Source organism: Pseudochaenichthys georgianus, chromosome 7 (assembly GCF_902827115.2).
Source record: "Pseudochaenichthys georgianus chromosome 7, fPseGeo1.2, whole genome shotgun sequence".
Lineage (NCBI taxonomy): Eukaryota > Metazoa > Chordata > Actinopteri > Perciformes > Channichthyidae > Pseudochaenichthys > Pseudochaenichthys georgianus.
In genome coordinates, this window is record NC_047509.1 from 21,925,525 (window position 1) to 21,942,652 (window position 17,128).

At 42.7% G+C, this 17,128-nt stretch overlaps 1 protein-coding gene across 2 annotated transcripts in view; it reads left to right on the plus strand.

Moving 5' to 3' along the window:
- Positions 1-1,999: 1,999 nt before the first annotated feature.
- The window catches only part of slc6a17 (solute carrier family 6 member 17), a 31,933-nt gene continuing 16,804 nt past the window's right edge, over positions 2,000-17,128 (plus strand). Inside the window, exons 1-10 of one of the 2 annotated variants that reach the window (XM_034087761.2) lie at positions 2,000-2,307; positions 5,301-5,717; positions 8,849-9,006; positions 10,360-10,486; positions 11,534-11,715; positions 12,777-12,887; positions 13,872-14,113; positions 14,232-14,424; positions 14,565-14,757; positions 14,849-15,008. In XM_034087761.2, the coding sequence (XP_033943652.1) occupies positions 5,417-5,717; positions 8,849-9,006; positions 10,360-10,486; positions 11,534-11,715; positions 12,777-12,887; positions 13,872-14,113; positions 14,232-14,424; positions 14,565-14,757; positions 14,849-15,008 (1,667 nt within the window). In that variant the 5' untranslated portion in view covers positions 2,000-2,307; positions 5,301-5,416. Of the gene's footprint in view, positions 2,308-5,300; positions 5,718-8,848; positions 9,007-10,359; positions 10,487-11,533; positions 11,716-12,776; positions 12,888-13,871; positions 14,114-14,231; positions 14,425-14,564; positions 14,758-14,848; positions 15,009-17,128 lie in introns of those variants that run through there. The other variant, XM_034087762.1, reaches the window with a different exon arrangement.

A 17,128-nucleotide genomic window follows, 5' to 3' on the forward strand; every position in this document is an offset into this window, starting at 1 on the left:
TGTTATCTATCACCTGTATTAAAGCCAGATTTCATCAATAGTGAATGTATCCACGAGTGCAACGACCGACTGCAATTTTGTGGTCTCCTCTCTTTTTACTGTCTTTAGCAGCCAGACTCCACAGAACTAAACTATATATGGCTCAGTAAATCCCAGCCCAGTTTGATGGCTCATTACCCCTCCATTCAATTTAACAACATGTGAATTATTAAAGCTGGATCCAAGGGCCTCAGTGCAGCTTCTCCCTCTCCACCCTCTCTGTTGTCTGAGCAGCCAGCTCAAGGTCAAGATGTTTCAGGTCAGGGCTGAAATGATTGAGGGCTGTATTGATGTTGCACTGTGAGTGACATTTCACCATTTATCAGTTATGAGAAAAATAAATTCTCCTTTCACAATGCCTGCCTCTATGATTCAATATCATCAGTGGAAGAGTTATGACCTGTGGTCATTCATGGAGCTGTAAGGTGAGTAATGCTGCAGCAGAGAGGAGGCTCGGCACATTGTGTCTCCTGCTGCATAATTTAAACATGTGATGAACTGCGTGTTTATGTGGGTAGAGTCACACATCAGAAGAGATGTGCCCCAGGATGGAAAACTAACCTCGTCACGAGTTGTGTTCAGTGAAAGGGGGAGGAGGAAGGATGTTCTACTTTACTTCAGTGGCTCATTCAGTCGTATGCATTACGGTATGCAGAGCACCAATAGGTGAGAGGGGGGATATTGAAGAGTAGGAAAAATGTTCTAACCATAACCATCATATGAGCGGTGGTTGCCATGACTACTGATCCCAGCAGTCAGCCCTTGGAGAGTGAGTCACATGAGTGAATTGAAGGAGACAGGAAGCATACTGGGTGTGTGCGTTGTCGGGGGATGCAGTACTACTAGTTTGTGTGTGTGTTTTGGGGGTGTGTTCTGAAAGCAGATAATTGCCCAGGGTGAACATATACAGCCTGGTTAAGAAAGCTACACTGTATGCTTTTTTAAGAGGGGACAGATTAAAAAATGATGCAACAGCAGAAGCTGGAGCAGTCAAAACACTTACATTACATTTGTAATAATTGTCTTGCTCTGAAAGTGAAGAAGTTATCAGTGGAAACACAAAATGTCCCTCCTACAGGAATTCCTTCAGTGCCTGCCACACTCCTAGCATTTGTAAATGCTCTCATCCCTCAAACAGTATCTGTGTCCTTGTTTGACTCACACCTTCTCAAAGACTAATGTTCACGCTCTGAGCTGATGACTGATGGAGGATGTTACCGAGCTGCTGTACAGCATGCACCTGCACTGTTTATACAGTTTCCATTCCCACACTGTCTGAAATTATACCCAAGAACCCCTGACACATCTAATTGAAAGCTAACCAGTTCTCAAAACCGTTTACCAAATGGATTCATAATTGCAGGCAAAAAAAGAGGTACAAATACTGATAATACACTTCTCAGTTGCCTATTTTCTGAAAATAAAAAGCCACCCAGATAGCTGAGAGAAGAAATATGGAGTGTTGAGCAGTGGCAGACTGCTGGTGTCAGAGAGAAAACAAATTATCTACACTTGAGAAACCTCTATTAGGGAGCACGGTCTTTTCACAAACAACTATTTTGGTCTACATCACTGTGGTCACACCAGTGAATTGTGACATGTCTATTAACATCAAGCCTCTGTCTTTGAAGTATAAGTACAGTATGACTAATAGCCATCCGTTTAAATAAACTCATTGTACTGCAGGCAATAATATAATAATATATATATTAATCATTAGGGAAGCTGAGGATGTTGAACAATCCAATGAATGAATTTGATTTGAATAAGCGTCATTTTCAATCACTTCGTTTGCCTACCTGTGTGCTCTTATTATTATCGTCCTGGGAACACTGCAGATGTTTTTGTTTTTTTTAACAATTACTGACGTCTGCTCAAGCGGGTGCGTCAAACCTGCGTCAGACTTCGTCGTGACTTGCCATAGTAATTTCTGCAGAACTGATTTATCCCACAACACAGCCATAAGCACGTGGATACCAGAGGTGTGGGTAGGTGTTTTGCAGAGCTGCAGAACATCGCACAGTTGCAATAAGCCTTTATCTGAACTAGTTGATGTTAATATAGCAAACCAAACTTGTGGCAGGCGTTGAGCTCCTGCGTCAGACTTTACGCACCATGCGCCTTGTGTGACTGCAGGCTGATTTCGCATCCCTTTGCGCGCAGAGATGTACACCGAGACTGAATGAAGAGACCGCACACTCACTTTGGATTCATAGCCTACTGTCACGCTGACTCGAACGGTACATCCCGTTCTGCACACCACACGAGGTAAGAATTGCAACCATTTTCTCAATTTAATCAATTTTAAAAAAGCTCTATGTTTGTTTCTATAAACTGCATTGTCGATAATCGCTCGAATACCCAGCCCCGCACAGAAAACCACCCTCTTGATTTGACTCGATAAAGACGATCGTCAGCTTTCACCTCTCTGCCTGACAGATGGTGCTTTCGCTGCAACATTGACGTTGAGCATCGCTCATTAATCCCCCGTGTCTGACGACGCAACGCCATGTGTCTACATTTTGATCTAAAATATGACAACATCTGCGGTGCAGCTGATAACCTGCTGACTTGTATCCGGGTGTTGCCTGCATCTTTTTCTTACAATCAATATGTGATTCATTTGACCTTGAATAAGCATCAGAGGTGATATTCACGTTCAGAGTCATTCCCCGAGCTGTGGCAGATGGGCCTGTGTGTCTGGAGCATGCCTGAACATTTCCATGCAGGTGCTGTTTTGTACCTGTCCGAATTAATTTTTGTGTTCACGATCAAATCACTCTGGGGGGTGGAATCTGTGAACACCTTATATTTGACATTGACACGTTAATCTGTCAGTGATTGCTGCCTGTTTACCCTCCAATAAATCCCACAAAACTGAGCATCATCCCCAGACTAGTCAATATCTATCGTCCTGTCATAGCAGCTCCATGCTATTTGCAGCAGACCCTCATGGAATATCATGTATGTCCTTTGGAGATGTTGAGAAGAGAGATAGGCGACCACTGATGGTGCAGGGATGGATTTCAATTTCGCAGGAGGAGCCATTGCTTAGCAACCAGATGAGATAAAAGTGGATCGTATTTTCGTAGAAGAAACAGAGAACCTGTGCTGTTCCATAATTAAAACCAGACTGTCCATGGCGAATTAGGAGATAAACAGTTAAAGGTATCAGAATAAACCTCTTAGGAGTCTGTCACCACCGGTCGTTTCTTTTAGAAAGTAAATATAAACTTCACTTTCTGCAGCACATATTCATTCATCGTCTTTGATCCTTAATGCTTCTCATTTAATGCATTTTATTCTCCGCAGTATAGAAAAAAACCCACTTCTGGCCACTCACCATGTTTCCCTCAGATAGAGATTGATAATGAGTCATATCTGTAACACTGTCTTGCACTGCATATGAAGTCCTGCTGTCTCTGTAATGTGCCATCTGTGTCAGCAGCACACACTGTGACGGTCTGAAAGTTGCTGGTGTATTTCTGTATGAATTAAAAAAAACGTTCACTGCACATGATTATAAAGAGTGAGAACCACCATCCTCATAAGTAGTGAGTGGTTTGTTGCTAACAACGGTTCCATTCATAAGAAAAGTAATGCAAGACATGCGTTAAAACTCCAATCACAACATCCAAAAACTCTGCAGTGTGGCCAAACATTTTTTTTGCAAACATGCACATCATTGCTTCACACCTCATTTGAAGAGAGTTTGATGATGACTCAGTGTGTGTAGCTGCAGACTGCTTTGGGAAAGGTCACTACTGTTCTAGGATCTGTGTCAGGCTCTCAGCCTCCGAGCTGCTGCGTGTCGTGACTGCAGGGGCTCAGGCAGCAGCCACTGTTGAGGAATGTGATGTGCGTGCTGCTGGAGTGCCCTTTTGGGTGGGCTCAGAGTCCAGCCGGCTGGCAACCGTTTTTGAGAAGTCACTGTGAATAGAAGCCCTGCTAATTTCAGTTGGCTGCATCTGATTTCGGATTAAAGGGCCTTGTCTTCACATCAAACAACTCCGGTTTTGTTTCACTGCTCTTGAGTGAAAAGTCGGATCTAAACGTGAAAACGTCGAATTCTGGTTTGCATTTCATTTCAAACCTTTATTTAACCAGATTGGTCCCATTGAGATCATATATCTCTTTTTCAAGGGACACCTGCAGCAAATAGGTTCCACATGAAACATAAAACAACATAAAACAATAAAGGACATCATACATATATGTACAGGCTACATTTACATAGTTATCGACATTTACAAGTACCCATAGTATCAAAGAGCATTTCACTTAGCCTAGTTTTAAAAACATGCAGAGGAATGAAATTGCTCAGTTTGCATCTCTCATGCAGCTGCTTTTTTGGCATTTAAATAAGATGGTCTTCATCATTCACTGTAAAGCTGACCTTTAGTTAATTAGTAAATGTGCAATGAATGCTAACTGACTCATTTTCAAAAACACTACTCTTGAAGGGTCATGCCATTTTGAGGGTTAAATGCTTGCAGCTATGAATTTCCATTTCATTTTACAAGGATTAGTTTTGGTGTTTACATTGTTTCCGAGTGTGTTTCACAGCAGAGGTAGGCCACCTCACCTGAAATGAGGATCACCTCTATAACATAATTCAAGAGCGGGGTTAAAAAAAGAATTTATGCAGGAGGATCTGACCTTCTAACAGTAGCTTTATACTGTGTTGTTGTCTACACAATTTCCCTCAAGGGAGGCACTATACACAGGATTAGTGTTGGATTGGAGTTGCAAAGGGCCTCTTAAAAGGTGACACATACCAGAGAACTTGGAGAAACTAACTTCAGGTTTCTCTTTTCAGGAGCACTCTGCTCTTGAAATCTTTTATCAAAACCTCTGAAATCTTAAAACCAACTGCAGACATAAGATGAGAAATAAATACAGATGTTATTAACCAATGTAGCTTGTGCTTAAAGGCTTTAGTTGTATTGCCCCATGTTCGCCTGAGACTAACACACACACAGATTGTTCTGCTATTCACATGACTGTACTTTAGCATAATGGGCTCTGCTGTGAAATGAATTGTAATTCAATGGTTTTGTCTCATTCTGCGTACTGAAGTGGATTACTGAAATACCTCACTGTATGCCTCTACAGTGCTGCAGTTTTACTACCAATCTAAAATAGTGTATGAGCTTACTAGCAAACAGGAAAAGCTGTGCACATTTTATGCTAAATTCAGATAAAGTACTTCTTTCTCTAAGACCTATTTTCTGTCTGTCTCCAATTCTTTCTCTTCACAGATTAAAGAAAATAAGCACAACTTTATTTCCCGTCTGATCCCCCTTCAGTCCGTCACCTCAGATTTCCCTTTTCGCCTCTACCGTCTTCAGCCTGAAGGAGCTCCGGTGTTGCCGCCATGCCAAAGAACACCAAGGTGACGCAGCGGGAGCACAGCAATGAGCCGGTCACGGAGTCGGTGGCTGACCTGCTGTCCCTGGAGCACCCCATGGACTATAAGAACAGTCAGATGAGTATGGGTCTGAGTCCTGGTTCCACCGCTCCAGTGAAGGCCCTGATCCCCTCCCCAGACCCCGACGCCGAGGACGGCCGACCTGCCTGGAACAACAAGCTGGAGTACATCCTAGCCCAGGTGGGCTTCTCTGTGGGCCTGGGTAACGTCTGGAGGTTCCCCTACCTGTGCCAGAAGAACGGTGGAGGTGGGTGGATGTCTGTGCATGACTGTGTTCAACTCTTCTGTGTCTGTTTCAATCGGCCTGTCATTAAACTACACTTTCGACATTTTGTGATACAGACTTGACCTTGACCTTTTGCTGACCTCTATATTGACGGTGTTTAGGAGTTTTTGTTAACATAATAATGTCCCAAACAGGTTAGCCATCATGATGCTAACAGCAGGGGTTTTCTATCCATTATTAGACTTAGTCATTAAACAGACATTGCACATTACTGCTACACAGAACGTGCTTTTATTTAATTGATGTTTAACTTACTGAGAATAATTGATTTTCTTCACATTGCAATTCCTTGTTGAAAAACTAAATAGCATGTGACAACTTTGATTTAATCATTTGGTTTGAGCATGACATTTGCATTTATCGATCCACAGTCTTGTTGCAACTATTTCCTGAGACATGATTTGATTAATAATGTCCACCGGTCTCTCGGATTGGTGTGACATGTAATGATGAATTGCTCAACCTTCATTTGCATGACATTAGAGAAAGAAATAATTTCGCCTTTGCGACTAATTTAGCTCTTATTTCGTCTTCCTGTTAAAGTCAAGAATATTATTCTCTATTTTCTGTCTTTTGTTGCATCTAACACACACAGCACTACCAGTGTTGTGTGTGTTAGATGACCAGTTACTCTTCACAGATTGTTAGCATTTCATTCAAGAACAATCCATTGTGGTGACAGTTTCAGCCACCTCGTCCAAACTGCCACAACATCTCAGCACCGTAGGCAGCAGACAGACTCTCAGCATTATTCTGAGTCATTAACCATCTGCTCAGACAAGTTAGTGAAGTGAAATGAAGATGATTACACACTGCAACAAGGCTTTTCTAAAATAACCCAGGATTAAATGATAGAATATTTTATGAAGTTTACTTTGTTCACATAACCATATCATGTAAATAATATTCTCTGCCTCCATTTAACTTCATTTTTTATGAAAGGTATACTTCAACATTTAAGGAAAGGCACTTTCATCGATGACAAACACAATACTTTTCTCTGAGTGAGATAAATCCAACTCTTAACAAGGAAGAAAAGAAGATAAAATCCAAAAATGTGAAACAGTTCCTTAGAGACGATGATTGATTATCATAGTAGAGTCGTACAGTGATTTTATGATCAAATCATGTAACAAAAATCTGTTATCTTAAAGAGAGATTCCAAGCACATTGCAATTCATAACAAGTACATATTGTTGGTGACTGGTCTGCACCTTTCCTCATTTCAGACCCAGCTCAGATTGCCTGCTGCCGCTTCCTCCTCTTTGATAAATTGTTGCCTGTCAAACAATTAGCCAGCTAATAGTGCAAGTCAGACTCTTTAACATTTCTGAGACTTCAGCAGTCAGCAGCTACAAGATGAGATAATATTCCCTCAGCAAGACGAGGTAACATTGAAGGGTCTGGTAATATGCTCTGAAATCTCCTTTTTTGCATTTTATTTGCTGCTCTTGCAGGTTCCTCTGTCATATCTCTTTGGTATTATGATTTGCTGCAAGGGTGGTGATGACTAAGATGGAGGAAGTGAAGTGTAAATACTGATTTCATGGGATTTCAGACATTGTTGGTTTACCTTGTGTAGGAGGCGTGTGTGTGTAAAGAGGGTATTTGCAATGCATGATATAACAAAGATGGATCGTTTTAATCAGTGAGTGTGTATCCCCATTGGATTTTCACTCAGTAGGAGGAGGTGGTGCATTGTCTTGCCGGGGCTTGTTCCAGAGATGAGGACGAATGGTCTCTTGTCTATTATGTCTTGTCTTTTTCGGTCTCTCTCAACATTTCAACTCAAGTGAAAGTTTATATATACTATGGTTTTTTAATCAAATAATGTAATAAAGTAAAAATTAAATATATGGGAAACAGAATATCATGTTGACATGCTCATCTATCTAGCCTCAGTGAAGCATGGAAGACAAATTCATTTATCCTGCCTTACAAATAAATAATTTAAGTAGTTAATGTGTACGATCTTGCTTGTGTCTGCTGGTGGTACTTGCATAATGTATGTTAACATTTATCTTTGCTTTACTGTTAACATTCGTGTTTCCTGCAGAGGACAATAGTGCGGACAAGAACAAAAGGGTACCAAGTAAATGTTTTAGGGGAAATAGGGAACAAAATGTTTTTTATGAAGCTGTCAAAAGGCAAACGGATCAAGCAATTATGACAGGAGGATAAAAAGGAAAGGGTTTATTATCTTTATTGTTTACTCAAATCCACAATGACCCCCTGGATGGGTTTAAGGCCTAAAAACAAACAAATGGAAATAAAGTAAGTAGAGAGCGAGGTATTGCTCAGTGACAGGAAAATATGTTATATTAAAGGAAAAAAGATAAAAGAATCATTACATTTTTTTTAAATGACAGTTTGATTAGTCCAGTATTAGCTTTAAACTAATGCTAAACTTAACTAATATGGCTGCCCACTCTAAGTATGTTAGTTTATAGTACATTTATCCTGGTTTGAAATCGCCATAATCATGTCTGAAATAGTTGTATCAAATATATATCCAACCTTTGAAATCCAGAGAGCCAGATGAAAAGTGAAGGTCTAGTTAAAAGTAATGAGCTACTCCTGATCGTTTTGATTTCCTCTGCCTGTTTGCTGCTCAGAATAAACATCAAAGATCAGTAAAAGTAGCAGCACAGTCTCTTCTAACGGTCCAGATAATAATACCACACGATAAGACGACACTGTGTCCCTGTCTTTGCTTCCTTTGTCTGCTGCTACCTCTAATAGCCCCTCATGACGTGATCAGTGTTTTTGATCGAGTCGAACGTCATTTGTTTTTGGTCTGGAAGCAGTCTGCTCCTCCCAGCTGTCCGTCAGCGTGAGCCCGTCCTCTCTGGCTGTGGATGGTTTTGTCTCCATGGTGCCCCTTCATGTCCTGACGTAAGCAGGACAGACTGGACGGGACTTGTTGTCTTTGAGAGCCTGCTGCTCTCTCTCTCTGCTTTGTCTCTTGGAGAGGTATATTTATGTTGTCGTAGGCGTACGGAGCGAGACAGTGAGAGTGAGAGTGTGAAAGGTAGAATACAACTTTACACTTTGTATTAATGCCACCTTCCTTTTCCCCTCCTCTGTCACAGGTGCATACCTTGTGCCCTACTTTATTCTCCTCATCCTCATCGGCATCCCTCTGTTCTTCCTGGAGCTGGCAGTGGGTCAGAGGATCAGGCGCGGCAGCATCGGGGTCTGGAACTACGTTTACCCTCAGCTGGGAGGCATCGGGGTCTCCAGTCTGATGGTAAGCACCAACACGAGCACATTAACCACTTATTTCCTAATGTATTCAAGTTTGACAAGGTACAGCAGCAGAAATCCTAAAATGGCAACAAAATATTTAATGGTTTACAGGTCAGTACTAAGATGTTAAAATTCATAGTAAAAATATTTCCGTAGCCAGTTTGTGATCTCACATTTAAAGTGTCACTGCAGTCAACGTTTATTGTTGGAATATCAAACACTAAACCCTCTTTTGGCTTAAATTTACAAGTTCAGTTTAAACCATGTCAATTACAATGTAAATCAGTGGTTTACACAGTGGACAACATCCAGTGGGGAGGTTAAAGATTTAGCAATCAGATGATTATCTCCCCCATAAAAACTATATATTGTAACATAATGTTGACCACAGCCCCTCTTTCCACTCACCTGTCAATTTATTAATGACTTCAATATATAGTGGAAAAGGCCATGTCACATTGTTCCAGTCAGCCGCACAGACTGTAAACAAAATATAGAGCTACAATTTCAGAAGATAATCACAGAGCAGATTACTTTTGTGAGCTTACAAACTGACAACCTAAACTCGTTGCTTTTAATGGAAGGATCCTAAATAAACCTTTTAGTGAGAATTTATGATCCCTTTTATAAAAACCCACTAACAGTAATATGTTTATATAATTATTACACGCTTTGAATCAATGCTATGTGTATTTCAGACACTGAAACATTTGTATTTGTATAGTATTTAAGATTTTCTCACTTTGCCTTCTCGACTCACAGTCGGACAGAGACAACCTACAGTATGTGCTGTGTGACTCAGTCTGCTGGTCTCCTCTCTCTGTCTTGTATTACTCCCTCTTGATGTTTTACAGCAAGCGGCATGCAAAGATCAGCGCAAATAATCTCTGTCATAATCTGTCCCCATCATCTGCAGGAGCAGTGACCCTTCATGTCCCCATCCCATCATCCTCATCAGCCTAAATCCGGCAGTCAGTGATTTCACTGCGTCAGGCTTTCTGTTCGTCACTCGTTTTAACAGTGTTTTAATCAATCTAGTGCAAAAGATTGGAGGGAAAGGCCTGGGGCAGTGAGGCGTGTCACAGGCTGGATGTGGCAGAGGGAGATTCAGCAGCTATAAATACCTTCTCATAGAGGACCCCAGCCTTGGCTGCTGAGAGCAAACAGCTCAATAATTCATACACACTCCCGACTTAAGCTGTGTGCTCGGCATCTCTATCCTGACTTACAAAGAGGTGTCCACCTCAACAATGTCCATGTTGTTTGTCGCCTGTGTTGTCTGTAGGTTATGTGCGGAGACAGTTGTTGTTTTTCAGATTGACGAGTATTGCTGTTTTATGTCATTTCCCCTCAGGTTTGTGGTTTCGTGGGCCTCTACTATAATGTGATTATCGGCTGGAGCATCTTCTATTTCTTCCAGTCTTTCCAGTATCCACTGCCTTGGGCTGAATGCCCCATCCAGATAAATGGAAGCCAAGCAAGTGAGTAGGGTCCCAGCTAAGAATAGTTTCAGTGTCCATTAAACTACAGATAACTTTCTTAAATAATCAGTTGGTACATAAATGTCAGAAAATATTGAAAGATGTTATTTTGTCAGTCAAAAACCTAAAGAAATTCCCTTCAATATATAAAACTGTGGAAAGCAGGAAATGTTATAAGAACATGATATATCAACTATCAAGTTGCTTCTTATTTTTGGTCGATTGTTGCACAACACAGCTGCAACGATAACAGAGGTTTGCATCAGTATGGTTCCCATACAAATGACCCCTTCACTGTAAAGCCCCTGACACCAGTAAAATGAATACTGCAAGACAATTGCATATGCACCAGAGTGTCTCAGCAGATGCACACAAGGCTACGCAAGGCGATGCTTAAAGCTGAAGAACGTGTCTTTGTGGCTCTGCAGTGAAACAGCAGAGCATCTGCAGGATAACACGTTTTTGTGCCGTCTCTAGCTGGGATGGCCCTCCACGTCATCCTACAGAGCCGCTCTATTGCTGAAGTCTGTCGGATGGGATGACCCAGCCGACAGTGTCAATACCTAGAATGACTGGCAGCTGGTGGCTGTGGTGGAGGCACATGCAGGTTCTGGCAGAGCATCAGCTTACATCACCATGAGAGGGTGGGGTGTCCACTCTGTTCAGGATGCTGAATATGCAGCTAGTATGTTGTGGAGCATCCAACAGGATTTAGTTAAGCTATGTGCAGGGTAGGAAAGTATTTCAGCCAGGTACATTTATAAGAACTTTCTTCTTCACAACATTTTCTGACAGTTACAGACAGTTACAAGTGCTGTTTTTAATCCTGAAAGGCTGTTATGCATGTAAAATGCACAGAAATGCACAGGAAATTCTGGGTTAGCTACTTTATTTTAAGCCAAATATTTCTTCCATGATAGTTTGTTTACAAAAATATATTTATCTGATAATATCCCAAGTTCTATCCCTGTAAACCTCATGACCAACACTGTGGCAGCATTGTTTATGCCATATCTTCCCTTGTCCTCGTTGTTGTTGTTGTTGCAGTCGTGGTGCCAGAGTGTGATAAAAGCTCGGCTACCACTTACTTCTGGTACCGCCAGACTCTCAACATCACCAGCTCTATCGATGACACGGGCGGCCTGAACTGGAAGATGGTCCTGTCCCTGCTGGTGGCCTGGATCCTGGTCTGCCTGGCTGTCATCAAGGGCATCCAGTCATCTGGGAAGGTACGGGGTCTCCATGGCTTATAAGCAGGGGCACAGCCTGCAAATCATAGGTACATTCAGTCCTAAAACCCAAACATTAGTTTGCCTTTTTAGCACTTCCAGTTCCCTTGCCTCAAAGTCAATGGGTTTTTTTAATGGGTTTTTGGTAAAATTATGTCTGTGGTCAAAACAAGCCTTACAGATTTTAACAATCCTCCACATAAAACACGTGTCAGTAAAAACCCCGCAGAATTTTGAAGCTTTAACATGTTTTAAAAACAACCACGAAGGGAATAAGAGCGATGATATACCCAACCAAATGATGTCTTCCCTGCAAGTCTCTTTAGAGTTAACCTTACCATAGACTTTATAAAGATGCTATCAAAAAATCATTTCAGGAGCTATTTTTAATCCTCATCAGTGAGTGTTTTATATACTTTGCTAATGCTTTTGATGCTAAAGCCTCCCATCAGCAGTAGTCTACTTTCAGATCTCATTTATATTATGAAAGAGATAAACATGCAACATTAATAAGCTTAAACTGTACCAAGCAAAGACTGGTTCAGAATGCAGATGGGAAATGCTACTATTGGCAACAACTCCAACAACATCCTGTAATCCCGATCCAGAGAGTGAGTCATATTTCAAAACACAACATCCAGCGCAGACTTTGAAAAGGAAAATACTCAAATCGCAGAGGTCTGACAGTTTATTTTTAAACACTAATCGTGGTAATCCAATTAGTATCGTTAGTACTGCATTGATTCCCTGCAATGCTGGAGGACAGATTTTTGACGCATCCATCCAAACCTCAAAGAGTCCTTTCCATGTTTGGTAAGATTTCACAAATTGAGTGCAAAGCAAACACAAGTCAGTTTTGGGATTGATTCATTGTGTGTGTGTGTGTGTGTGTGTGTGTGTGTGTGTGTGTGTGTGTGTGTGTGTGTGTGTGTGTGTGTGTGTGTGTGTGTGTGTGTGTGTGTGTGTGTGTGTGTGTATTTTGGTCCTCCTTGTATGAGGCCTTAGAAAAGCGTGTCCATGGCAACACTGTGTAAGGGGACTTGACTTTCTCTCTCTTTTAGGTGATGTACTTCAGCTCTCTCTTCCCGTATTTGGTGCTTTTCTGTTTCCTGGTGCGAGGTTTGATGCTGAAGGGAGCAGTGGACGGCATCGCTCACATGTTCACCCCTAAGGTGAGAGCAAAAGTAAAACAATGAAAATCTAGAACAGCATTGCATCTGCAGGATTTGGGGGAACTTTCCCCATTAAAATAATATAATATGTAGTACTTTGCTAAGATTGTCCACAATGTAACTGTAGTGTGCTGGAGGGGAGTCTTGGTTCTGAATCTGATCACTCATTCACAGACTATTAGCACGACAGACATGTAACACAAGTGACACTTTGTCTTTGCAAGCTGCTCCACTGTGTTCATGTTTTTTGTTGCTTCCCCAGAAAGGCCATTCAAATCCACTCATACATAAATGTCATTAACACAGTGTGTCCTGTGTTGGGTTGATGTCCCCCTCTGGTGGTGAACATCTTTAATAACAGGAACAAAATAATCATTACATACTGTACGTTTAAATATTGGACATTCTTTGTTTTTAGGTTGAATGTAGTGATGGAAGTAGGTTGTAATCATATCATGTCAGATGACAGAAAGTAGTAACAACAGAGGGAGGGCTCAACGGATTTAGAGTTTTTGGAATACTGAGATTAATTTTTGGCCTCCGGTTATGTCATGAAGCTGATGGTTCACATCACTGTGTATTAAAATGCATTATAAAGTAAACTCAAACATTTCTGTGTTTCCTCACAAAACAAAACATTTATATCTTAATTAAGGGGTAAGATTATATAATTGTTTTAATCTGGCTGTTTCCAATCCCATAGTTTCCAAAAATGCCAAATGCTTAATTACAAGGGGGTTAACATTGACAACATGAGAAACTTAAAATTACGTAAGACATCTATTTTTACATTTTAAGGGCCTGCTTTAAATAAATTATATTATTTCTCTCAGGGTTAGCAGTAGTTTCTATCAAGTGTTCAAAGGGGCAGAATATATATAAATTGTTGTCGATAAACTACTTGAAGGCAGTATGTCAATGTCTAAGGGGTGTTTAGGAGGTTAAATGACAGAAAATATGACATTTCTCCTGTATTCTCTCTAGTTGGAAAAGATGCTGGAGCCGCAGGTGTGGAGAGAAGCAGCCACGCAGGTGTTCTTTGCTCTCGGTCTGGGCTTCGGAGGAGTTATCGCTTTCTCCAGCTACAACAAGAGAGAAAACAACTGCCACTTTGACGCAGCTTTGGTCTCTGTCATCAACTTCGTGACCTCCATCCTCGCCACTTTAGTTGTGTTTGCTGTCCTGGGATTCAAGGCAAACATCATGAACGAGAAGTGTGTTGTCGAGTAAGTGTGTTGTACTTTAACAAATGCTACCTGACTAATCCCTCTTTGGCAGTCGTTTCATACTAAAACCTGCACTCACCAAAACCTCCTTCTCCACATTTTCTATTTTCCTTGGCAGTAATGCAGAGAAGATTATTGGCTTCCTAAACACAGGTGTGCTGAGCAAAGAGCTCATCCCACCTCACATCAACTTCTCTCACCTGTCCACAGAGGACTACGCTGAGATGTACGGCGTCATTAAGACGGTGAAGGAGGACATCTTTGACCAGCTGGGCCTGGACTCCTGCTTGCTGGAGGACGAGCTCAACAAGGTCAGAGTCATAACATAGCTTCACTATAATTAATTAAACTGAAAGTGGGTGATTTCCCACATTGGATCACTCCTTTGTATTCAGCACCTCAGCTATCATCAGCCACCTTTGACCACCATCTTTGTTTCTACGTCCTCCAGGCGGTTCAGGGCACTGGTCTGGCATTCATCGCCTTCACAGAGGCCATGACACATTTCCCTGCCAGCCCCTTTTGGTCTGTCATGTTCTTCTTCATGCTGATCAACTTGGGTCTGGGCAGCATGATCGGCACCATGACCGGTATCACCACGCCCATACTGGATGCTTTCAAGATCCGCAAAGAGATCCTGTGTGGTGAGCAGACTGTCTTTAATTCGACTCTCTTTAACTGGTTGAACTTAAATATGTGCCATACTCACAGGCTGTTTTTTCTTCTCTTTCTCAGTGGCTTGCTGTATCATAGCCTTCCTGTTAGGCCTGCTGTTTGTGCAGCGCTCAGGGAACTACTTCGTCACCATGTTTGACGACTACTCCGCTGGTTTGCCTCTCACTGTGGTGGTGTTCCTGGAGAACATCTCTGTAGCATGGATCTACGGCACTGATAGGTAATGCGGATTATAGACTGAAGCCACCTAGGATATCATTCATTATAAGACAGCTTGTGGAAGTGTGCAGTGTCTGATCCATTTGTAAAAAGAGTGTTTTGAATGCTTTACAATTTATAGATGTGAAAACTATTGTTCTCATTCATAACACTCCGTTCGATGTCTCACTATGGGATGCGCCTCATCGCGGAGCAAACAGAAGCATCAATCTCATTACGCCAATCCTGATTGGCTGGTGATCTTGACGTCAGCGTCAGGGGAAATCACCCCCTATAAGTAGCCTGCGCCACGACGCATGCGTCATTCAAACACCTCTTCTCGCTTCAGAGCACATCTCTAATGGTAGCCGGGCTAGCTTAACAGTCCACAGACTGAACCAAAGCTAATTTTCGGTCGACAGGCGTTAGCCGGCTACCCTATTCTGCCTTACAGTATGATACTAACACACCAGTTAGTATTATAGTCAACCTCGCCGTTCTTCCTCTGGAATTAAGGTAAGATTTTGACTTTCAAGTTAGCAACACACCCGTTGCTAGCTTGTGCTTTTTTCCCTCACTGCCGACACCACGGTAGCGAGGACGTTTTTTCTTTTCTCTTCTCACGGAGGAGAAAAGGATTAAAAGAATATTACCACACCAGGTAATATTCTTTGAGAAAAAAGACCCACACTGCCTTTTTTTCTCCGGATTAAAGACAGATTGGGAACACTTTTTTCTCGACGTACCTGTTAAGAGCGGGTCCTCTCCACGCCTCGCGGCGAACGAGATGGACGCCTCTCTCCCTCACACCAGAGGAGTCAGGGACTCGGAGGCTCGACTCGGAGGCTGCGGGTTGAAGATATCAGGCACAGACTCACACCAGGTCTGCTTGTCCTGCCTCGGGCTGGAACACGCCCAGGAGGCTATCGACAACCCCGGCTCGTGCGGGCATTGTGCTCGCCTCACCATAAAGAGCCTCCGCCGACGGTTAGCACGACAAGCTAGCCTGTCGGGACAGGATCCCCTCATGTCCACTGATTGGCCGGCTGGCAATCAAGACGCGGGGGCGTCCGCCGCAGAGACTGAGTCCCTCACCTTTACGGTCTGGGGCTCATCAACTGCGGCAGCCGTGGAACCGGATTCCCACGCCATATCAGGCCGGGACCCGGTGGCGGCAAAAGACGCGGGAACGGGGCCCCACGCTATACCAAGCTGGGGCTCCTGGCTGGACCTCACCATGGTTTCACCCGCGGAGGATGTCCTAGAATTGGATTACATGGAGGACGAAGAGGATGCCTCCGAGTTCCTCCTGTCTGATTCGGACGAGCAAGAAGACGACATCTTCGTGTCACCAGCTCAGGCTGCAAAGCCGGGAGCAATGGCTGCTCTCCCGGGCGATAGCACACCAGCTTCACCCTGTCTAAGCATGGACCTGCAAGCCGTGTGTCAGCGCGCTGCGGCCAGACTAAACAAGTTGGCCGAGAAAATCTCCGGTTCCGGCTGCAGCTCAGGCTCAGCCAACCCAGAATTTCGGCCAGCAGTCGAAGAATAAGAAGCGAGCGGCGTGACAGCCCCTCCTTCTCCCCTCCGTGTGTTCCCGCCGCCTCGAGAGATGCCTAAACACCATCCTCAAGTCCGCACAAACACATGTCACACGTTGGTTGATTCCTCTGTCATAAAACATTTGCCGCTGACGCATCCAGGCTTCAGGCCGAGGGCGCAGCTCAAAAAAATGAAAAGGAAATCAATAAAACCAATAAACAGCCTGCCAATTTTCTCCCCTTTTGAGAGCAGCTACGGCATCTCTCAAAAGGCGGATTATTCATTTCATTTCATTTCAAACCTTTATTTATACAGATAAAATCCCATTGAGATCATTGATCTCTTTTCCAAGGGAGACCTGTTCAAGTAGTTCCACATGAAACATAAAAGCATAAACAGAACAACAAAAGGACATCATCCAGCATCATTTACATAATTATCCACATAAACAGGTACCAATAGCTTCTGATTGACTATCATCCAACCGAGCTTTAAAAACATTTAGTGGCACCAGATTGTTCAGTTTCCATTTAATTTGCAGACTGTTCCAAGACAGAGGAGCTGCGCATCTAAAAGCTGTCTTCCCTAAGACAGTCCTAG